The sequence below is a fragment of the Erithacus rubecula genome (genome assembly GCF_903797595.1).
Source record: "Erithacus rubecula genome assembly, chromosome: 13".
NCBI lineage: Eukaryota > Metazoa > Chordata > Aves > Passeriformes > Muscicapidae > Erithacus > Erithacus rubecula.
In genome coordinates this window covers 2,225,590-2,248,800 of record NC_136665.1, presented here as the reverse complement: position 1 = coordinate 2,248,800, position 23,211 = coordinate 2,225,590, and the positions used below count along the sequence as shown (strand labels likewise).

Here is a 23,211-nt window from a genome sequence, read left to right as displayed (position 1 = left end):
GTCCTAAATGGTGAAGATTTGTGAAAATGCTTTGTATTTTATTTAATTGTGATACAAGCACGCCCTGCCGAGCCGGCTCTGAGCTGCAGGATCAGCCTCACCTGTGGGACAGCGGTGCCTTGTCAGGGTGGCCACTGAGCCACGGGCTTTGTTCCAGAGCCAAATGAGTGGAACATTGTCCTTGAGTCCCCACACCGCTAAAAAATCATCTCCTGCCCCTGAACGTGGGGTGGGAACATCACTGTGACTCGGGAGGGACATCACTGCATCCCGGTGGGGACATCACCCATATCCCGGGAATGGACATCACCGCATCCCGGGAATGGACATCACCGCATCCCGGGAAGGGACATCACCGCATCCCGGCGGGGACATCACCCATCCCGGGAATGGACATCACCGCATCCCGGGAAGGGACATCACCCATCCCGGCGGGGACAGCCCCGCAACGGACCCGAGAGCACATTCCTTCCTTCCCTGCCGGGAGCATCCCCTGCTAGGGGCCGGCAGCGCGGGCCGGGACACCGCGTCCCCACCTCTGCCAGGGTGGGACCGGAGCCACACGGCGGGGACAGAGCGGAGCAGGGATGGAGCGGGGCCGATGGGTGGGGATGGAGCAGGACCGGGGATGGAGCGGGACGGGGATGGAGCGGGGCGGGGATGGAGTGGGATCGGGAACGTAGCGGCAATGGAGCGGAGGCGGGGACGGAGCGGGGTGGGGATAGTGCGGGGCGGGGATGGGACGGGAATAGAGGGGGACCGGGGATGGAACGGGCGGGATGGAGCGGGGATGGGGCGGGACCGGGGATGAAGCGGGGACGGAGCGGGGCGGGGACGGAGAGGGCGGGGCGGGGCTCGGGGCGGGGCCGTTCCCGCGCGGGCTCAGTGCGCAGGCGCGGTGGCGGCGCGGCGGTGACGGTGACGTGACGGTGACAGTGACGGTGCGTGGCGCGCGCGGGCGGCCGGAACGGCCCGGCTCGGCTCGGTCTGCCCGACCCACCGGGACACCCCGGGACGGGCACCGCCCCCAAACCCACCGGGACACCCCGGGGACCGGGCACCGCCCCCAGACCCACCGGGACACCCCGGGACGGGCACCGCCCCCAAACCCACCGGGACACCCCGGGACGGGCACCGCCCCCAAACCCACCGGGACACCCCGGGACCGATGCGGGTCCTGCAGCAGGACCCGGCCATCCCTGAGGGACTCCCGGTGCAGCCCTGAGGGGATTCCCCATCCCTGAGGGATCCCCGCCATCCCTAAAGGGATCCCGGCCATTCCTGAGGGATCCCGGCCAGCCCTGAGGGGATTCCCCATCCCTGAGGGATCCCGGCCAGCCCTGAGGGGACCCCGCCGTCCGTGGCGGGCGGATCCCGGTGTAAGGCAGGGAATGCCGCCCGGCACGGCTGTTCCCAGGATGTGTTCCCGAGTGCTGGGCACAGCAATCTGTGACTATCTCGGGATATGCGAGCTGGGCTGGACCCACAGGAGCCCCCAGCCAGCCCCGGGCTCACACACAGCCCAGCAACCCCACCCTGCTCTGAGAGCTCTGTCTGAGCGCTCCTGGAGCTCACACTGCTCAGAACGCTTCTTATTTATTTATTTGGGTGGTTTCTGCTCTTGTGCTCATTCCTCTGCTTTATTCCTGAGTGTGTTCTACTCCTTTATTACTGGAGTTTCCTTTATAAACTCCAGGCTGTGGAGCATCCCTGGATGCCCCAGAGTCAGATCAGAGATCTCAGCACATGTCTGCTTGTGTTTATTTGTTTGTTTGGTGTAAGAATTACAGAATTAAACTTGTGTTACCCTGCAGGATCCACAGAGAATTTGCAATTTAGAAAGGGTCTTGCTGAAACACAGAAAAATGGGTGAACCTTAATTCCAGAGTGTTAAATCTTTTCTTTCCACTTTTTAGGAGGATAAATTAAGAAATGGCAGAAGCAGTTTTTCACCCCCCAAGAAGGAAAAGAAGAGTTTTCGAGTCGTACGAGGCTCCCTTTCCTGTGGATGTGGGGGGGAAGGATTTCAGGCTGTGCCAGGCTGAGATCATTAACAACAATGTGATTGTGAGGAACCCCGAGGACATTGAACAGCTCTACAACAAGGTGCTGCACCCTGTTTGCACAATGTTTGTTGTGTTTTAAATGCAGGTAAAACATAATGCTGGTTCAAATCTGCTGCCTTTGTGCTTTCCTGGCCCTTCAGCCTCCTGTGATTCTCCATATTTCCCTTCTCTCCTGAAATCAGTACAAAAAGTGTATTTTGTATCAAATGCAAAAAGTCTTTCTTATCCAAGCAAATAAGTTTTGGAATGAAGTGACGTAGTGAACTGAGAAACAGCTGGAAAGCCTTCATGTTCATGTCTCCTTTCAACATTTCATGCAACTTTTCAAAGCATTTTCTTGTTTTTAGAGCTCAGGGGGTTGAAATATTAATGTTTTATAAATGCTTATATAATTCTTTTCACTTCAAAGTGATTTATTCCTGTGTAAAACGAGCTGTGTGAAGTTTTTTGTGTCTGAATAATATTTCAGCAGCATTCTAATACAGTGGTATCTCTTTGATTTCAGGTGTTGTCTTCAAACATTGGCTGGGAGATGTTGGCTGACAAATATTTAGAATTCAGGAAAAAGACCCAACACTCTCCAGGCTAAATGGGATTTAAACACTTGGTTAAATCAGGTGTTTGATTCTGAACCAGTCACCAGCAGCTAAACAAGCTTAGGCAGAGCTGAAATGCTGCAGGAGTTCAGCTGTTTGTTCCAGCTGATCTCACCATTCCACATTTTACAGCTGGGAAATAAGTCAGGTTTTGTGCCATGAGATAATGTGGGGTTTTTCCTGTCCTTTGCAGGGCTATTTTGGAAAAGGGATCCTGTCCAGGAGCAGGCCAGTGTTCAGCATTTCAGATCCTCAGCTGGTGGCCAAGTGGAGAGGTAAATGGGGGCTGTTTGTGCCTCAGCACTGCTCTGGTAGCTCCTCTCACCTTTCCTCACTCATTCTAGGTGTATTTTTATAAATTACATGCAGAAGGATAATCTGCTGGATTGGATCAAGTGAAGGTTATCTTGCTCTCCCCATCTCTCATGCCTAGGAAAAATCCAACAATATGAAATCCATGTGGATAATTCCTTAGTGCATTCTCCCCAACCTTGCTTGGGAAGATTGAAGTAAAGGGATCATCCTTATTTTCCTGGGGTTTAATCTGCAGGTTTTGGTGTCCCTGAAATGATGAGGGAAGAATTGGTGATGTTTTCAGTCTGCTCTTGGCTGTTTATATAAAATCTCTTTTTTTTACTCACCTCTCCCATGACATTGAAGTCTCATTGGCCTTCACTGGATTTTATCCTGTTCCTCCATAATTGTCTGGAGAAAAAAGTGTATTTAGTTCTTCTCTGATTGTTCAAATTCTTCTCAATTCTTCAAATGTGCAGGCTGCTACATTTGTACCTTTCTTGGTTCTGCTGTGTCCCTGCTTGAAAAGTGGAACCAAAATGGTTTTGAGGACTGAAAATGGAGACAATGCCTAGGCTGCAGATCACCCTAGTGATCAAAATCACACAAAACCATCTTTATACTGATAAAACAATGTCTGGTTTTTTCTCTACACAGGTGTTAACACAAACATGCCCATAATTACATCTCAAAAGTAAGTTAATTTGCCTTTTTCTTGGTGTTTTTAGGAAACAGATTATTCTGGTTTCTTTTTCTCATACTGGGTTTCAGGTTGTTGGCTGTATAAATAATGAGGGTGACTTGCTTCTACTTGTTCTCTCATTTATATAATATATATATCATATATATTATATATAAAATATTATACATATTTCATTTATAAATCACTTTAGATGAAGTAGAAATAGGGTAGGGGATGATACTCAGGGTGGTTTTTCATGTCAGCTTGTAGGTGTTGATTGCTGAATAGAAGCCAAGGCTGATTAATTAATCACAATTACAAGCATAATAAACATTCTTCAGGTGAGGAGCAAGAAAAGAAGTTTCTGGGGCAGGCTTTGTAAAATATCTCTTCCATTTCCATATGGGATTTTTATGGTGTAGCTGAAGCAGCTCTTGAACTTTTACAATATATTGATATCTTCCTTTTTTTAAGTATCATTGGTAAGTATAATTACATTTTTAAAGTTAACACTGGTAGTTTGTGCACTTAGCAAAACAGAGTGCTGGACCACATATTTATCTTTTTCTGCTTAAACAGTGTATAAACTATTAAACATGTGCAGGTGAGTTACTCAGTTGGTTTTAATCTTATGATAACTAAAAAAAATGCACTTAAATTTGAAAATTGTGTTCCTGCAGCCCTAGATTTTAGTAAGAAAAACAGCAACCATATTATTACTGATGTTACTGCAGTTACTGCTGCTTGTAGATGCTGAGCATCAATAAAAGTGATTTTATTGGTGCACAAAATGCTCTGCCTCAGTAGAGACCTGGAAGTGCAAATTAAATGGTAATTAAATAATAGGACAAAGAGGAGTGTCTTTTATATAACAAAGAACACAGCACTGAATTATCCAGCTTTATCAGGAGCCTGCAGGGGCACTTGTATTTGTGTTGACACAAGGAATTTGCATTTAATTGTCTTTGTTACCTGGGCTGAAATTGCTGCCTGAGGATTTTGTTCAGGGAAATAAAAAATGCTGTAGAAGGTTTGCACTTTCACAGAGTGAAGTCATGTTTCAGCTGGATATTGATGTTATTTTCCAAGAGAAGGAACTGGAAAGGCACGAAAAACTCTGTCATAATTGAAAAATATTAGAAATAGTAGCTGAAAGTTGTCAGTATCTCAGTGATGGGATTATTGTTCCTCAGGGATATAACTGGGGGCTTAGGTGGTTTATGCTGGAGATTTTTCCACTGGTGTTTCTGCTGTGCCATTGCTGTTTCCAAGACAGTTAAAGCAGAGTTTTGCAGCTCCTGCTCTCAGTCCTTGGCTGTGTGAAAGCTCAAGAGAGAGAGGGCTCTTGTTCCATGTTTTAATCCTGCAATTCCAGCGTGGTTTTGTGGGGAATTCAGGCTTAAGGCTTTCATGGGAGAAGGGACTTTCTGCCTGCTGAGGTTCCTGCTCCTTGTACCTGCACAGCAGCTTGGGCAGGGCTCAGCAATGGTGTTTGCTGCCTGAGAAATTGGGAAGGCCAGACAAAGGCAGAGGAGGCAGCAGAATCCTCATGTTCATGAAGCTCCCTAGAGAACTGGAGCCCCATTGCATCGATCACATTTGTGGCCAGCAGCTGTTGGGGGGTGTTTGTGAACTGTGCCAAAGCTTCTGGGGTTTCAAAGTGTTAATTAAAGGATGGAATCCCCAGAGTCCCTCATTGGTTCTGTTCCCAGGTACCAGCGCCGTGTGCAGTGGGCTAAAAGTGTCCTGCAGGAGCAGGGCCTCGACAACTGCTCCATCACCAGAATCCTGGAGAACTACACCAAACCCTTGGGGCTGCCCCTCTCCACAGGGGATGGGGCTGAACCAACTGGGGACAGCTGCACCAGAGGGGGCCCAAGGCCAGGACATGCACAGCTCAGCCAGAATTCTGCTGGCACTGAAGGAGCCCAGAGCCCTGAGAGTCAGAACGGGGGCTCCGAGGAGGGACATGCGGCCGTGGGTCCTGGCAGGAGCAGGGAGCAGGAACAGGGGGATTCTGGGGAGCAGGAACAGGGGCACTCCAGGGAAATGGCTGAAGGCTCCTGCCACAGGGATCCTCCTGTGCTCCGTGGCTGCCAGGTGAAGCAGAGCCCTGAGCAGAGCTCTTGGGAGGGGATGGACTCAAGGGAATGTGCTCCAGAATATGTGCTGGTGCAAGAGGAGGAAGAAGGAAGCTCCTCTCCTGAAGATGATTCCACTCATGCACAAGAGAATGTAAGAAAAGTATCTTTTAGGGAAAGCTACTTTCAGAATTCGGTATTTTTTCCACTTCAACATTTTAATAATAGTAATTTTTTCTTGTAGCTTGTCAAGAAGGAAGTATTAGTATGCAGAAAAAACCCATTTAGGATTTTTGAGTATTTACAACTCAGCTTAGAAGAGGTATGTGTCAAGCACAGTGCAAGTTAATTTGCTTTTCATCTGAAAAAGTAAGTCTTAATCTGTGTTACAGTGTCATTTAAAACATGTTTCTAAAATACAGGGTCCTCCTGTGTCTCCCAAGTACCTGGATTGCCTTAGTCATTAAACTTAGCTTTAATAAGCTGTGATAATTACATTAGATGGTTAAAAAGTAAGGTTCAATCCTACTTGCTTTAGGTGAGTAATTCTACTGACACAGAGACCAATTGCAGGACTTAAATATAGAAATACCAGGAGCACAACATCTGTATGAATCCTGTTTCAATTCTGCTGTTTCTAAATATACTTCTGTGTTAGTTTTAACACCATGCATTCAGCAGGGGTGACATTGTAGAAAATTAATGAAGCCTTTGTTCTTGCAAGGCTTTGTGTATAAACTGCAGGAGGAATGTAGCTATCAGTTAAACTGACTCTGTTTGTTTTTTCAGGCTTTTTTCTTGGTGTATGCTCTGGGATGTTTAAGTATTTATTATGGTGAGGTAAGAGATTGGATTAATTTTGGATTACTGGGGATGCTTTTTCTCTGGATGTGGTTTGGTGTGAGTCTTTACCTGTATGGCAGTGATTTGTGCTATTAATTCTGTTGGAGGAAATACCAAACAGAGGAACTGGGAAGATTTTCTTACAAGTAATGGTATTTCTGTTTAGGAAATACAGGCCTGAAAGCTTTAAGTTTACCAAGACAAATAAAATTAAGCACTGTCTGTCTGCAGAGAAAGGATTTTTGTTGTAACTTAGGCAGGAAATATAGTAGAAATAATATGGTGAATAATCACACCTGAGATGGCAAAATTCATTGGAGTTTTAAACACTAATTCTAATAAGCTGTTATTCATACAATGCCATAATAATTCAAAGCTGTGCTTTTAGTTTAAGATTTGTCAGCCTTTCCTTTAGCAGGGGTGTATTGGGACTGATTGAGAACTGCCTAAAACACCCACTCTTTAAGAGTACCAGGTTCCTGTCTTGAATTTAGGGGTTCTGTGTTTTAGTGTCTGCAGCTGGTGCTCTGTGCAGCAGCCTGTGGTATTTATTTGGCTGGTGTGACATTTGATGTGTGGCTGTTAGCAGAGCATGGCTGGTTTCTGTCAGTGCACTGACCTTGCTGTGTGGGTTGCAGGAGCCCCTGAGCATTGTGAAGCTGTGGGAAGTGTTCAGTGAGGTGAAGCCTGATTTCAAAACCACCTACATGGCCTACCACTACTTCAGAGGCAAGGGCTGGGTGCCCAAGGTGGGGCTGAAGTATGGCACAGATCTCTGTGAGTACCTCCCCAAAAATGGGATCATTTCCTGCACAGCCCTCCTCCTGGCAAGGCAGAGCTCCAGGCCCAGAGAGGAATGCAGTGAGGAGCTGCAGGACTGGAGCAGCCTTTGCTGCTTGCAGTTGGCAAAGGACTTTGGGGGTTAGCAGTGAAGCTGGGATGTGAGTGGAAAGGAACATCCCATATCCAGTAGGTGAAGAGACAGCTTGGAAGGTCTGGTGTGCTTCATGAGGTTCATAATTCCTACAGGATAACACTGAAATTCGCTTCCCAACTTTGTCCCCTTCTAAACACATCTGCTGCTGTTACTGTGACAGTCTAGGTTTGAATCCAGATCCCAATTCACATTCAAGTTCATGCACCTCATCCATCCCATCTAAGAGAAGCTGGACTTCTGCTGAACTTACTGCTAAGACTGGTTCTTTGTGGGTGGGTTTTGGGGGGAGATAGAGAATGGACTTGGCTTTTTTTTTTATTATTGGTTGGGGGTTTAATATTACAGAAGTAATTAGTGGTGTCCTTGCTAAGGAATTCAAGAGCTCCATTTAGCTCATGTCAACATAAGCAGTGCAGTAATGCCTGTTATTACAGGGGAATGTGCATTAAGTGAGGTATTTTTGGATGTGTGCAGCCCAGCAGGTGTTTAATGCTGCTGAAGTGGTGGCACAGTCTGGGGGTTGTGCTGAGCAAGTCCTTTAGGTCATTGTGTAGCTCTCATGAATTCATCATCCCTGCTCATTCCATCCTCACCTCTTTCCTATGACAATTGCTAATTGCTCTGCTCCTTCTGCCTTACCTTTGACCTGCCCTGAGCCACACTGCTGCTCTTGCCTCTCTCCACTTGCTGGGACAACCTCCTTCTGAGCAGAATTCAGGAGAATTGAAGTTTTGTCTTGTGTAATTAAAATTTACCAAACACTGGACAGTATTGCTGGGCCCTGGTATGAAACTCATTGAAACTGTGATCTAACTGAGGTGTTTCTCTTTCATTGCAGTGCTGTATCGAAAAGGGCCCCCCTTCTACCATGCCAGGTTTGACACTCGTGTTTCTGGCTCATTCCTTTGCCTCCAGTTGAATTTCCCTCACACCAGTTTAGCATCTTCACTGGTTCAGCACATATTCATCACTCAAAATACACTGCCAGCTGTGTTCACACTGGCAATGTGAAAATCCTTTTAGCAGAGGAGCTAAATGACACCATTTCTTTGATTTTAAATAACAGGCATTAAAAATTACAAGTTGAGGTGGATTTAGTACTCATGATGGTGCACTCAGGAAAATAATTGGATTTTTTAATAGTGACTTAGAAAAATATGTGGTCTGGGTAATTTATGTAATTTGGGAGAATTTTTAAGGGATAATAATTCTCTTTATTTGTTGTCTAGTCAGGTTGAACTCCTAGGTAATAAATTGGTTATAAATGTCAGCTTGGCATTAACAAAGAGAATGCTACAAACATCAGAAGGGTGGGAAGGGAAGGCACCATTGGGCACATCCACAACTTCCGTATTTCTCCTCTTTTCCTTACAGAGAAAAGACTCAATTTCACAGATTGCAAGCTGGCAGATTGTTTAATGCCAGTTTTTAGCCTCTAGTTCTTGAGTTGTCCTCAGAAAATGGCAATTCCCTTTCTGTGACTTGTCCTGCCTGCTGTGTTTTCCAGTTACTCTGTCATTGCTGAGTTGGTGGATGATAATTTTGAAGGTTCCCTTCGCAGACCCCTCAGCTGGATGTCCCTGTCTGGGCTGAACAGAACAACTGCAAATGCTTCCAAGGTACAAGTTCTGGGGTAAAAACAGCTTTGGGATGGTAAAGTTTGACTCCAAAGGGCAGGACTTGGAGTGAGGCTGGAAAGAGAATCTTCCTGCTGAAACAATATGTTGAGCTATCAGTAGGGAGAGAAGTTTCCTTTGTCAATATCCAGGTGAATCCTGGAAGAATTATTATTAAATAATAATTATTAAAGTTCTGCCACCTGTAGGAATGTTAAAAGTTGTATGAGGAACAGTAAGAAGACCCAAGGGACACTTGTTTCCTGTTTGCCACTTCTGTTTTTAAAGCCCTTTCCATCTCCCAGGATTTTGTTTTGAGCAGTGGGCCTAACATTTCCCTGAGGTTTTCTGTGTAAGCTTCACAGTGCTTCCACAATCCACTGAAATTCCTGTTTGCTGGCTGCCCCCAGGAGCTCATGCTGTGCTATTTGATCAGACCCTCTGACATGACTGCAGAGGAGATGTCAACCCCAGAGTGCATGAAGAGAATCAAGGTTCAGGTGAGTGCTTCCTGCTTTTCTGCAGCTCCTTGGGAGAGCTGTGCCTCGTTCTTTGGCTTGATTGGGGTTTTGCACATGTGCCTGCAATCAAATTAAATTTCTTCATGCCTCTAATCATGAAAAGTGCATTGCAGGATCTCTATAGACTTAAAATCTGCAAATCTGAATGTGAATGTTGCTGATACTGTGCATGTAAGCATTTTCATGGGCAGATAGGGATTTCTAAAAAACTTGGAGATGGCAGGGCTAAGATAAGTTCAGAAATAAAAGGGGCAAAGTGTGAGAACTGAGCTCACTTCAGGAACAAACACAGTAATCTACTAAAATATCTCAGTGATCACATAATACACATCCATTTTACAGACCAAGTCCCCATTGCTCTCTGATTTTCTGTAGCTTTGGGGTTTTTTTCCTTAAGAGTTGCTGGGTTTTATTTCAGGAGCTGATCGTGACTCGTTGGGTTTCCTCCCGTGAGCGCAGTGAGCAGGATGAATTTTAACTGACTGCACAAGAAAACTCCACTTCTTAAAAACCACTTCTTGTTTTTACCTGATCCTGTGATAACTGTTGCCTCAGAACATTTTCTACCAATATACTTTCTTGATGTGTATAAATGCTGTTTAAAATGAGGTGTATCATCTTTACTGTATCATACTTTACTGTAAAATGTAACAGATGAAAGGGAAAAAATTAAAGCTGTGTCCCAGATCAAAATACAAGATAAAAAGGTGCATGTTTGAGTTGTGGCTACACTGCAGTCAGTAGGAATGGTGTTTCTGATACTGTGGCAGCTCAAACCTGACTTCACAGTCTTGGCAAATTGAGATTTGGATTTGGGGAGAGGTTGGGTTGTTGCAGTTGAGATCCTGGAACTTATTTTTACAATTACAGCTCAGAATTGAGGAACTCGTCCTAGAATTGAAATTTATTCTGGGGCCTGGGCACCTTTCCCCCCATCTGGGTGAGACTTGTTTCTTCCCTTGGGATTTGCAGCTTCACATTCAGGTGCCTGAATTCCACTTTGGCTTCTTTCCTTTACCATGCAGTCCAGAATGGAATGAGCAACCTTGACGGGCAAAGAGGCTGGATGTATCTGTTGATATATTTATTAGTAATTAAAGGAAAGGGAATGAACAGACAGGGATTTGGGGCACGTTCCCTTTTCTTCACTCAGTAAACAAAGGTGACAGGAAAAGGCCATTTTGGTTTGCTACAGCTGAAGTTCCCACAGCCATTTGTAGAGCCCAGTTCTGATTTCTGGGGTGAAGTGTCTTTGCAGAACAGAGCACACAGGGAATGCTAAATCAGAAAACATTTTTGCATAGATCCCATGGAAATTCTGTGCCGTTTGTCCACTGTGTGTTACTTCACTGGAATGCACGAGCTCAGTATCCTGATCCCTCCCCGAGGTGCAGGCTGAAGTTACAGTGTTTGTACCTACATGAAACCCTAAACCCTGAGCTGTGGAGCCTCAGCCCTTCCTTTGTCGCTGCTACTCCAGCAAGCTGTGGTTTGCAGCCTCGCTGTCCTGCTCCTGCTCTGCCAGGGGCACGATGTAGATATCTGTGTGAGCCAGCTGCTGGTGCAGGGTGAGGTACCTGGAGGCCTCCCTGGTGTGGGGGAGCAGGAAGCTCTCTGTGAACTGGGCTTTGCTCAGGGGCTCCCGGCCCCGGCCCTGCCGCAGGCGGTTCACAAAGGTCAGGGCGAAGGTGAAACAGTTGTGCTGCTGCTCATCGTACCTGGGAAACAAACAAACCCTCCTCAGCAGGGACATTCCCACTGCCCCAAACCCCTCCTCAGCAGAGACATTCCCACCGATCCAAACCCCTCCTCAGCAGGGCACTCCCACTGCCCCAAACCCCTCCTCAGCAGGGACATTCCCACTGCCCCAAACCCCTCCTCAGCAGGGACATTCCCACTGCCCCAAACCCCTCCTCAGCAGGGACATTCCCACTGCCCCAAACCCCTCCTCAGCAGAGACATTCCCACCGATCCAAACCCACTGCCCCAAACCCCTCCTCAGCAGGGCACTCCCACTCAGCTCCACTCCTGGGGAGTGTTTACTCGAGGAACACTCTCCAGGAACTTCCCCTGGATCCCTGTGGTTCAGTATATTCATCACAAGTGGTACTTCCCAGCCTGAACTCTATGAGAGGGCTGTAAGACTTGACAAAAATGAGTAGTTCTTACTTTCTTACACTTGGCTTTTACCTTGTTAACCTCTGCTCTTCCAGCTATTGTTACCAGCTCTTTCCTGCAGCCCCAGAGTTAATTGTGTGCTACCACGGGTGTGTGGGAGCTCATTTAAAATCCTTCTATCAGTCATGTTCTCTACTACACTACAGTAAGTGAAAAGCTAGCAAGAAAACCAGAACTAGGCTTGGCCTGAGCCCAAAGGAGTTACAGGATTAGTTTGGTGCAGTTCCTGTCCACTGCAAAAATAAGCAGAGGATTTAATTAAGAGTTGTTTTCAGTTCAGTGGTCTCTGGTGTGGTTGTGGAAAAAGGTCACTGTGTCAGGAGATGGCAGATGCAAACCAGGGAAAAGCCTGGAGAAGGGATGCACACATCTCTGACCTTCTGCCAGTGATTTTTTTTTTTCATCAAGACAGTTTTAATATTACATGGAACTGTAAAAGTGACATGAATTATCTTGGCTTTACCAGCTCTGTAAACATTTTAAAAATCTGTTCTAAATAAAATTTTCCATCTCCTTTAGGGGGATAATGTTTGATCCCTGAAAATTTTATAGTCAGCACATGGACAATTGCTAAAATGTGCTTTTGATTTCATGGGGGTTTTTTCTTTTATCTTATGGTTACACTCATTCAGTGACACCCAGGCAGGCCCTGTGTTACTGCTCTCACTGAGGGACAATCCCAGGATTGGTGTTTTCCTGGAGAGCTGCTCTGTCACCACAAGAGCTGGAAATCAGCCACTGACATCAAAAACAACAGCTGGGCAAGAATCCCATCACTGTGCCCAGCCTTTAAATGCAAATACACCTCAAACTGCTGAAACCTAGAAAAATAGTTATGGAATTGTGCCTGGACTTTCATACTCAGCAGCCTGCAGGTAATGTTTCATTGAACTGGGGCTTTAATGCAAAATTCTCCAAAGTCACCTCTTGCTTTAGAGCTTTTACATTCCAGCAGAGTTTTACTTAAAATTGAGAACATTCTGTCCAGCCAGGCCAGGCTGAGGGTGATCCAAGCTGGGCTGCCAGGAATGTGTGTCCCAAAGGACACCAGGCTCTGAATGAGCCCCAAACATCCCAAACACCCCCCAGCTGTTCCCTACACACCTGTGAGGGAGCCAGGCCTCTTCCCAGGAGAATTCCTCCAGGAGGTTGTCCCAGTGCTGCAGGAGCTCCCACATGTCTGGCTGCACCAGGGGGATGCAGATGCACTGCTCCCAGCCACTGCCAGCCCTGTGCACACCCTCCTGGTCAAAGTTGTACACCACACCTGCAAACACAGCAATGGGCTGCAGGGGACACACACAGCCCTTGCTGGGGTTTCTTCTGACTCAGCTTCCCATCAGCCCAGCAGGAAATGGGGGTCTAGCTTCCAGCAAAAACCTGCAATCATTTTCACAGCACGCTTTGAAAAAAAGTTTGTCTCTTCTAATAATCAGAGCAACTTAAGGACAATCAGGCTTCATTTTTAACCACGTTTTGTATTAAGTACACATCTAAAATCACGTTTTGCAGGGTGGGCCTACTCTAGTTAGAACCCAACAGGATTTTTAATGTGGCTTTTAAAAATGTTACTTAATTAGGAGTGTTTTTAGAAATAGCAAAAACCATATTAAACTAAATTAAATGATAATTCATTTAAAGCAAGCCTAGGTCTTTATTCCAGGGGTGGAAGGCACCTGTTTATTCCACTGAGTGCCTGTTTAACCCATTCAGGGGACTAGATTTGCTCTGGAGCTCTGCTGCAAGGTGAGGCCATTCCCAATGAGCCCATCCCGGGATATTCCTTGCTGGAATTCCCAGGGCAGCGGGGGTGGCTCCTGCGGGGTGTGGGGGGCTCGGCAGGGACCCGCGGGGTGCCGGTTACCCTGGGAATTGGCGATTCCCACGTGGAGGTCGCTGTGCCCGTCGTAGCCGCTGCAGGAGGAGCAGAGGGGGCGCTGAGGGGCAGGAGCGGCCCTGTCCGGCCGGGCTGCGGGCCCCGCAAAGGGGACCCGGAGCGGTCAGCCCTGTCCCGCCCCTTCCATTCCCTGTCCTTCCCATTTCATCCCCTTCCCTCTTCCTCTTCTCCTCTCTTGTCTTCCCATTTCACTTTCTTCCCCTTTCTCTTTTCCCTTCCCTTTTCCTGCTCTCCCCTTCCGCATTACCTCCCCTTCTTCCCATTCATTCCCTTCTCCTGCCCTTTTCCCGCCCCATTTCCTCTCAGTGCCCGCCCTCTTCCCCTCCCATTCTCATTCCCCATTCTTTTCCCTTTCCCCTCCTGCTCCCCATTTCCCTCCCCTTTCTCCTCCTTTCCCCCTCCCATTTCCCCATTCCCCATACTCCATTTCCCTCCCTTCCCCTCCCATTGCCATTCCCTATCTCCTTCTCCTTTCCCTATTCCCCTCCCATTGCCATTTCCCTCCCCTTTCCCCTCCCCTTTCCCCTCCCATTGCCATTCCCTATCTCCTTCTCCTTTCCCTATTCCCCTCCCATTGCCATTCCCCATTCCCCTCCCCTTTCCCCTCCCATTGCCATTCCCTATCTCCTTCTCCTTTCCCTATTCCCTTCCCATTGCCATTCCCCTCCCCTTTCCCCTCCCATTGCCATTCCCTATCTCCTTCTCCTTTCCCTATTCCCCTCCCATTGCCATTCCCTGTTTCTCTCCCCTTTCCCCTCCCATTGCCCATTTCCCTCCCCTTTCCCCTCCCATTCCCGTTCCCGCCGTTTCCCCTCCCGCCCGTCCCCGCTCCCGCAGCGCCCCCTGGCGGTTACTCTAGGAAGGTGCCGCGGCTGGGCCTGATGAGGAAGGCGCGGGGCTGCCCGTGGCCGTGCCGGAAGGGGCAGCGCAGGCGGACAGGCGCGGCGGCCAGCCCGGCGCGGCGCAGGTCCCCGCCGCACGCGGGGCAGCGCGGCGGCGCGCGCCGGCAGTACAGCACAACGCGGCAGTGGCGCACGCGCAGCAGCGCCATGGCCCGGCGCGCCGGCAAAAAACCGGCCGGCCGGAAACGCGCCCTCGGGGCGGGGCCGCAGCCACGCCCCCCGCGCCGCGGAACCTCCGTGCGCGGCGTGAGAAGCCGGGCGGGCGGGCAGTGCGGCGGCACGATGAGCACGAAGCAGGTGACGTGCAGGTGAGCGCGGCCCGGCCGGGCCCGGAGCCCTCGGCGCCCCCACAGCCCTCAGTGCCCTCGCACAGCCCTGCCCCGCGCCGTCACGGCCCCGCACTCCGCCCCGCGCCGCCTGCGTGCCCCCCCGAGCCACCCTTGCCCCCTGCGCCATCCAACGCGGCCCGCCCGGGGAACAAGCGGGTCAGCGTGGAAAGGCTCCTGCAGGGCTCCTCGGGGAAGTTCTGCTCACCCAAAGGGCGCTCGGGTAATGGCAGGGGCGGCCCGGGGAGGTTGGTTCGGGTCCCCATCCCTGCAGTGGCCGTGGGGTGCTCTGCTCCGAGCTCTTGGCGGTGGGCGGGAGGGCTTAGCCAGCCTCGGGGGTTCTGTGCCAGCAAACCCAACCGAACGGAACCGAACCGCGCCGCCCCCACTGCCCGCACTGCTCTGACCCGCGCCTCTCCACAGGTACTACTTGCAGGGCGTGTGTCGGGAGGGAAGCAAGTGTCAGTTCTCCCATGATTTGGCCACCAGCAAATCCTCCACCATCTGCAAGTACTACCAGAAGGGGCAGTGTGCCTACGGCTCCCGCTGCAGGTAACCCCCGGGCACCGGGAGGGCTCCTATCCTGTCAGAGCGAGCAGAGAGCACCCCGGCAATGAAACCACTCATTAAATGCGAGCTTTGCCTGAGCCAAAAGCAGCTTTCACCCCCAGCAGTGGAGTTTTGCTCTGGCTCAGTTTCTGGGGTTGGTTTGCTCTGTAGAAATTGAGCTTTGGGTTTCATGTGTATTTTCCGTGCAGTTCTTGCAGTCAGAGCTGCAGGTGCTCGTGGAGAGGCCGTGGGGAGGCTGGAAGCTCCTGGTGCAGCTCCCAGCCGCCCTCCTGCTCATCCCAGGGCACGATTTTGGGGACTTTCAGCTCTGCCTCGGAGCAAAGCACCCTCCTCCCGGGGTGGTGGGGAGGCTGAGCACTTCCACAGCTTTCCCTGGAGTCTGCGGGGTAAAACTCCCAGAGGAATACTCTAGGGAATGCTGGGCATGGATCCATCAGGGATGTGCCACGGGGCAGCCCCGGATCCTTCCTGGAGGAATTCCCTGCTGCATGAGGAGCCTGGAGCTCCCCTCGGAGTCCCCCGGTTTTGCTGGGTGTCTCCCCGGTTCCGCGGGATGCTTGGGATCTCTCCCTGCCCGGAGCAGTGTCGGGTGGGTGTCTCGGGCCCCCATCCCGGTTTTCTGCCGCAGGTATGACCACGTGAGGCTCCCGGCGGCGGGCGGAGCCGCGGCCCCGCCGCCCCCCGCGGCCCCGGGCAGCCCCCGGGCGCCTCCCGAGCACGGCCCCGCCGCCCCGCGCAGCCGGAGGGAGAAGAGGACGCTGGTGCTGCGGGACAGGAGTGAGTGGGAGGCGGCTCTGCTCTCCCCGGGGCTCTGGGGAGGGAGGCAGAGAAGGGAGGTGGTGTCTCCTGTGATTGTCAGAGTTCCAAGGCCACCCAGAACTCCCTTCTGGAGCCTCCTCCGTGCAGACACTCTGCCTGTCATCCTTTTCCCTGACTCTGTGAAGTGTCTGCTTCTATCCTGCTCCCTGAGGGATGAGAGGGAAGTGTTTTGTCCACCCTGACAGCAGGATGGAGTGGGGGAACCTCAGGCTCTGCTCCCCGACAGTCAGTAACTGTTTGAACCCTCAAGCCTGGGGAGCTTCGGGCTGCACATCAGGAAGGATTTTTTCATGGAAAGGATGGTCAGGCAGTGGGAGTCCTCATCCCTGGAGGTGTCCAAAGGACAGCTGGATGTAGCACTCAGTGCTCTGGGCGGGGTGACAAGGTGGGGATTGGTCAAACTCGATGATCCTGGAGGTCTGTTTTTTTAGTCCGTTTGTGAGCAGTTCAACTCTTCAGTAGGCAGCCTGGGAAGAGCCCTGTGGTTGTTGATGAGAAAGGGCTCAGAGCTGAGGCCCCGGTGGGAAGAATGGTTGGGATTTGGGGAGCAGGGAGCGGTGGGGCTGAGCGCAGCGCCTGTGCCTGTCCCGCAGATCTGTGCGGCCCCAGCGAGGAGCAGCAGCGGCCCGGCGGCCCCGGGGCTGCAGTGTGCTGCAGCGAGCCCGGCGACAGCGAGGAGGCCAAGCCCCACTCGTACCTGGAGGCCATCTGCAGCGGGCTGGAGGAGCCCGGCGCCGGGGGCTGCCCCCCGCCCGCGCCCGCAGAGCAGCTGTGTCCCTACGCCGCTGCCGGCGCCTGCCACTTCGGGGAGCGCTGCCTCTACCTGCACGGGCAGCTCTGCGAGATCTGCGGCCTCCAGGTGCTGCACCCCTTCGACCAGGAGCAGAGGAAGGCACACGAGATGGTAAAGGGGGCTGGGAGAGCTGCTCTGCCCGGGCTCTGGGTGGGGCTGCCTGCTCTGAAAATGGGCTGGGTAGAAAGAGCTGCTTGAAAAGAGCTGCTGCTTGTCTAGAGAATGCTGCTAATGGGCAGCTCTGAGCTGAACTGGCAGTGATGCTGCAGGTAGCAGCTTGTGGTTTTTCCCATTTCATCCTCATCAGAGACTGGCCTGCTGCCTTCTCCCACAGCACCCTGGAGACATTCCAGGAGATTGTCTTTGGGTGGTCTCTGGCTGAGTCACCAGCTCACCTTGCAGTGCTATGGGAGCAGGAATGGTTGTGGATTGTCACTGCTGGGATGAAAAGTGCTGGAGGAAAGAAATAAGACACTAATTCCTTGACTGGGTAAAAACTAGCATCTGGTGGATGAACATGGCCTTAATTATAATCGGAGGAACACCTTGAGTGTGGCACCTGTTCAGTGAGGTGTTTTTTGGGATGTTTGAAGCATCAAATAATTCAATCCCTGTTGTCTGACAGATGCAGAAAGGGGTGAATGAAGCACCCTGGCATCTTTATTTCTGACAGCTGAGAGAACACTGAAGGCTGACATAGATGACTGAATTTAACATTCTTGAAATTAAACTCTGACAGTGACAGGGAGGAATGATGCCCTCAGTGAATGTTCCACATTTTCCCTGCAGTAGATCCCAGAGGGACTTTGTTTTCCCAGGCTGGCACCCACAGAAACTCTCTCCCCTGACAGATGTGCATGGCAACATTTGAGCACGACATGGAGAGGGCCTTTGCCATCCAGGCCAGCCAGGACAAGGTGTGCAGCATCTGCATGGAGGTGGTGTATGAGAAGCCCTCAGCCTCAGAGAGGAGGTTTGGGATCCTGTCCAACTGCACCCACACGTACTGCCTGTCCTGCATCCGCCAGTGGAGGTGTGCCAAGCAGTTTGAGAACCCCATCATCAAGTGAGTGCTGCACCTCAGGGTGCTGGGGCTGCTCAGGGGAGCCTGCAGCTGGGACAGAGCTCAGCAGAGCTCCAGGTGCTGCCCAGGCCCAGGCCTTGGCTGAGAGCTGCCTGCACAAACAGCAGGATGTGTCCTTTGGTTCCCCTAATGCCATGGCCCTGTGTGGGAAGTTGGGCCAGTGGCAGCTCAGCCCTCTCTAAGCAGACTCTGGAACAGCTAGAACCTTGCACAGGTCTTGCATTGACCTGTGTGCAAAACCAAGAACTCCAGTTTTTCCTATGTATGTACTTAATTAGGGAATTTTTCTCTAAATTACAGCTTGCTTCACGTAAATGTCACACTAACCACACTTTTATCTCTCTCAGTAAATGCCTTTATCTTCTAGCTCTGCAAAAAAATGTGTCCCAAACATGTTCCCCCTCAGGTGAGAGAATTTAAAACATCCAATTAGGGAAGTTTCCTTCTTTGAACATCTCTCAAGTTACAAACATGCTGAAGGTGGGAAATAACTTTTACTCCAGCTTTCATTGTAGTGACCATCAGCTGCTTGCATTTCAGAAGGCTCAGACACCTTGTGTTTTTGGCTTCCTGCACTCACAGAACACAGTTTGTTTCTGTACTTTCAGGAAATCCCTGCTGCTTTTGCTGTAGTCCAGAAACAAACACAAGCCATGGGTGCCCTGAATTGGGTTATTCCAGCTGGAACTCCCAACAAATGCACACAAAGTGCTGTGCTAACGTGGGAGGAGGTGTCTGCTGCCTGAGGTGGGCAGGATCCTTTCCCTCAGGAGGATCCTCAGTGCTGTGGCAGATCTGTGGAGGGTTTCAGTGTGGGAGGTACCAGAGTACCAGATCTGTTTTGCCTTGTTCCTGCAGGTCCTGCCCCGAGTGCCGGGTGATCTCCGAGTTTGTCATCCCCAGTGTGTACTGGGTGGAAGAGCAGGAGAAGAAAAATGAGCTGATTGAAGCATTTAAGCAGGGAGTGGGGTAAGTTCAGCAATCACCCACACCTCACGTTGTTCTTTAGCTGCTCTAAGACTCAGTCAATTGCTGAGCCTTTATTTTTAAACTTTAATGTAATTACAGACCACTCTGCAGAGAGCTCCTCCTCTTTGGTCACACTTCTGCTTCACTCTGTGGCTGGGTAATTGTTCAGAAATTCAGCCTCCCTGTGCTCAGAAATGTTGAATGTGTTCCAGCCCACTTGCCAAAACTGGTTTTGTGTGGCTTCTGTGGATCCCTGAGCCATAATTGCCTGGAAGGTTGTTGGTGACTGAGGAGAACAGGGGAGGAAAATGGAAGAGTTCCACTGCTCTCAGCTCGGGCATGGCCGTGTTACCAGAGCGTCACTGAGGCTGTGGGGACTGGACTGCATCTCCTTCCCTTCCAGCTTGAAGGCTATAACCCCCTCTCTTCTAATTGCCTCAGGAAAAAGCCCTGCAAGTACTTTGAGCAGGGGAAAGGAACGTGTCCCTTTGGAGGGAAGTGTCTGTACCTGCACGCTTATCCCGACGGGAGCCGCGCCGAGCCCGAGAAGCCCCGGAAGCAGCTGAGCTCCGAGGGCACTGTGCGGGTAAGGAGGGGCTGCTGCCCCCAGCTGTGCCACGTCCCTGCTGCTGGGAGGGGCTCCTGGTGCACGAAAAATGAAACACCTCTCTGCTCCTTGGGCAAAGGTTGTTCTTGCAGACAGAAGGCACCTCTCCTTTCACTGCAAATGATCATTGCTTTGTGTTTTTAGCCAGTTCAGACCTTTCCTCCCAGGAATTCTGCCCTTAAAGCTTTCACCCACACAACTCAAAGCTGCTCTCCTGTGCAGGGATGGGGTAAAACCTCTGGGACAGCAGAGCCTGGCTGTCACCCTGGGCTCCAAGCCAGCTTTGAGATGTCAGCTTGTGCCTGGTTTTTACAGGAGATGCCTGGCCAGGCAGGCTGTGTGCTGAGGCAGCTTTTCCTCTGTTGCAGTTCTTCAATTCCGTGCGCCTGTGGGACTTTATCGAGGACAGGGAGAGCAGGAGCACGCCCGGCGCCGACGGCGAGGTGGCCGAGCTGGGGGAGCTGTTCATGCACCTCTCCGGGGCCGAGGAGGAGCCCGCGGCTGCCCCCTGAGGCCGGCAGCTGCTGAGCAGCCCTGCTCTCACTCAGCACAGGTAGAACAAAACGTGCCCTGGTGGTTACTTGTGCAGTCCTGGTAAAGTTTTCAGATAGTTTTTATATGGCAACAACAGCAAAAACAACAACAACAACAAAAGACTAAAATATATTTTAAAAAAAAGTAAGTTGGCTGCATGGAAAAAAATCCCTTAATCCCAGGAGGGTTTTCTCCCTTTCTGGCCTAACACATGCTGTCTTGTGAGCTGAGTGGTAGTGTAAATACAGGTCTAGTGAAAGCTTAAGCTGGTAAAAACTGTTGCTAAATAGAGTTTGGGTGCTTTTGGGTTTTTCTCTCCACTAAATCATCTTAAATGTAAAACTACAAAACCCACTGGGAATAACGGTCAGTGTAGGGTTTTCTCCTTAAAAAGGAGCTGGTACATTATACCTCAAATAGTACCTGAAGTTGAGAGGAGAGTCTGGTGGCCTCTCTGGGTGTGTGGGGACAGGGCCTGGCTCTGCAGGTGCTGCCAGGCCAGTTCCCAGCCCTGTTTGACACTAATTCAAGTGCTCAGTCAGCAGGGCTCCTGCTGGAAAGCAAATGCAGCTGCACTGAGTGCTGAACTCACTGCACACACTGGAGCTGGGGAGCTGCAGCAGGGAGGGAGCTGTTCTCACCCACCCAGCAGCAGCTCTGCAGCAGCCCAGTGCCTCCCTTCCCCTTTTCCCCAGCAATGCTGATGGCTCGGGGAGGCTGAGGGATTACTGCACATCTCTGCTGAGTTAACAGAATAGTTACTGAATTCTGGCTTTGTTAAAAATTTGATTTCTGTTGGGGTGGCAAAGGCAGTTTGATTGTGAAATCTGGTAGCAGAAGTTAATTCTGCCAAGTCATTTTATTAACTTTGCAGTTACACCAAGAACTGAGTGTGCACTCCAGTGGCTGCTGAGTAACAGCATGGACACACCTGAGCATGAGCTGTCCCTGACTCAGGTCCCTGTAAAGCACTTGGGCTTGGAGTGACACTGATCAGTGTTTGCAAATACAAATCAAGACCTGGGGTTTATTTTACAACAGTCTGGTTGCAATGGAAGGCAGGTGTGGAACTGGTTTGGTTATTATCTATAACAGTATAAAAGCATAAAAGTAATACTTTAAAATTGTCAGAAAGAAACCAAGGCCAAGAGCGGAAAGGTTTGTAATCACCACCCATGGATCAATGATGGTCACAGTCCTGATCCACCAGGTAGAAAATTATGAAGGAGAATGTGTTCAGAGAGAGCTGAGCAGGCAGCTGCTGCCAGCTGGGCAAACAGGGCCAGCCCTGGGTGGTGACACCAGGATTGGGTCCCTGCTGGGAGGGAACAGCAGGAGCCTTCACTGGGATTCAAATCTGGGATTCGAACATCTTCACCTGGCACCAGAGCAGTGACTCCAGGATTATCCATGCAGCTGCTGTTGCATTTCTGGGTCAGGAGCTCCTCCCCTCTGCCCTTGCCAGCTGTGCCCTCTGTTCCCACCTGGAAATTCAACTTTCCCATCATTACTCCCCCCTAAAGCTGATTTTTAGCAGTGCTCACTGCAGTCAGTCTTAAGTCCAATCAGTGCAATTACAAAGAAGGTAAATTATCCCTGTAAGGGATGTGACACTTTAAGATGAATGTTTCAGGGGCACCCAAAAATACCCCAGAATACTTCCCCAGCCCTCAGCCTCCCACTGAAGCTCATTCCCATCTGCTCCTGCACATACATTTTTCATTTTTTTTCTTTCCAGAAAATAATAGTGTCAGCAATACACACACACACACCCAAAAAAAAAAAATAAATCAGTGGAGAGGATGTTCTTTACTTTGGACAAGACATTCCTGATGTTCTTTGCCCCAAGAAGCCATGGGGAGTAGTCTGAGTAGTAGAAATTAAAAAGATAATTTGTTTTTCAAAGCTACCAGGGACTTAAAATGTCTTGAGTTTATAAGTTCTTCACTCAGCACCTTTCATTTAACTGGACATCAAGTGCTGGTTAAATTAAACCTACTTATCAAAAATACTTCATTTTTTCAAGAGACACATGATCCAGTTTAGATGTCAATTAAAAATTAATGGTTTCCTTTGGGAAATCAGAGTTAAAGCAAAAACAGCTTACCTCTTCTGGGGTTTATTTCCTTCATGTTTCAAGCTTACTATAATGAAAAGAAAATTAGAGATAAATAATATTTAGAGAGAACTGCAGTCCAAATACCAGTATTATTATTAAAAACCATGCAGAACTATATGGAGCAGTCTCCTTCAAGTCTCAGTTCACTATTTAGGAAACAAAGCTTATGGGCATTCTCAGTTACCACCCAGGAATTAATATTCTACCCTTGATGTGTTATAGAATATTCTGAGGACAAGCTGGAGGTGATTTCTGTGTCTGGCTCTCCTCCCTTCCACAGGAGCTTTGTGGGGTTTTGCTGCTGCAGAGAAGAAGCTGCAGTGGCTGTTTGGGCATTCCAGGGAGAGCTGGACACAGGGACTGCCACAATTGCCAGCCAGGGCAGCAGCTGTGCCCAGCAGCTTTGGGTGGAGGTGCAGAGGGCACAGCCAGTCCCTGTCCCCACTCCCTGTGCACCCACAAAGGCAAAATCCCAACCTGGGCTTCCAGTCGTGCCCTAAAAACCACATTTCACCACTTGCTATTTGAAATAATCCATTTTTAGATTCAGGCATCTATTCCTGTTCTCCATGGAGTTCAGCCAACAGAAAAAACTCACCTGCACCTCAATGAGCAGGAGAGAGCCTGAAAGCACATCAGGGTTGTGTCCAAAGCAGCTGCTGCTGAAAGATCATTTCAGTACACAAAAACTGTCTTGTCACGTGAATGGAAATGTAGAGGTTGTTTTATCAAGTGTGTTTTTACTTGCACTGCTATTATTTATCAGTTACTTTTAAA

General features: G+C 49.9%; 3 protein-coding genes across 6 annotated transcripts in view; 2 read left to right on the top strand and 1 right to left on the bottom strand.

The window, feature by feature from the left end:
• Window positions 1-903: 903 nt before the first annotated feature.
• Window positions 904-10,123, top strand: TSEN2 (tRNA splicing endonuclease subunit 2). Of its 4 annotated transcripts, none has more exons than XM_079316789.1 (12): window positions 904-941; window positions 1,917-2,106; window positions 2,856-2,937; window positions 3,614-3,650; window positions 5,351-5,873; window positions 5,964-6,041; window positions 6,509-6,559; window positions 7,201-7,339; window positions 8,338-8,374; window positions 9,007-9,118; window positions 9,526-9,615; window positions 10,055-10,123. In XM_079316789.1, the coding sequence occupies exons 2-12, from the start codon at window positions 1,933-1,935 to the stop codon at window positions 10,112-10,114; spliced, it is 1,383 nt and encodes a 460-aa protein (XP_079172915.1). In that variant the 5' UTR covers window positions 904-941; window positions 1,917-1,932; the 3' UTR covers window positions 10,115-10,123. The 4 variants fall into 4 exon arrangements, with proteins under 4 accessions (XP_079172915.1, XP_079172917.1, XP_079172916.1 ...); XM_079316790.1 differs by having other exon boundaries at window positions 936-1,062; window positions 1,267-2,106; XM_079316791.1 differs by lacking the exon at window positions 10,055-10,123 and having other exon boundaries at window positions 9,404-9,536.
• Window positions 10,124-10,866: 743 nt separating this feature from the next.
• Window positions 10,867-23,211, bottom strand: part of MKRN2OS (MKRN2 opposite strand) — a gene marked incomplete at its 5' end in the record, with an annotated part of 68,487 nt that continues 56,142 nt past the window's right edge. Inside the window, 3 exons of the mRNA XM_079317190.1 lie at window positions 10,867-11,354; window positions 12,919-13,081; window positions 13,679-13,783. Coding sequence (XP_079173316.1) covers window positions 11,108-11,354; window positions 12,919-13,081; window positions 13,679-13,783 — 515 coding nt within the window. The 3' untranslated portion in view covers window positions 10,867-11,107. The remainder of the gene's footprint in view (window positions 11,355-12,918; window positions 13,082-13,678; window positions 13,784-23,211) is intronic.
• On the top strand, window positions 14,566-20,592 carry MKRN2 (makorin ring finger protein 2). Its single transcript, XM_079316785.1, has 8 exons — window positions 14,566-14,921; window positions 15,363-15,491; window positions 16,138-16,286; window positions 16,922-17,232; window positions 17,973-18,187; window positions 19,064-19,174; window positions 19,616-19,760; window positions 20,150-20,592. The coding sequence occupies exons 1-8, from the start codon at window positions 14,593-14,595 to the stop codon at window positions 20,291-20,293; spliced, it is 1,533 nt and encodes a 510-aa protein (XP_079172911.1). The 5' UTR covers window positions 14,566-14,592; the 3' UTR covers window positions 20,294-20,592.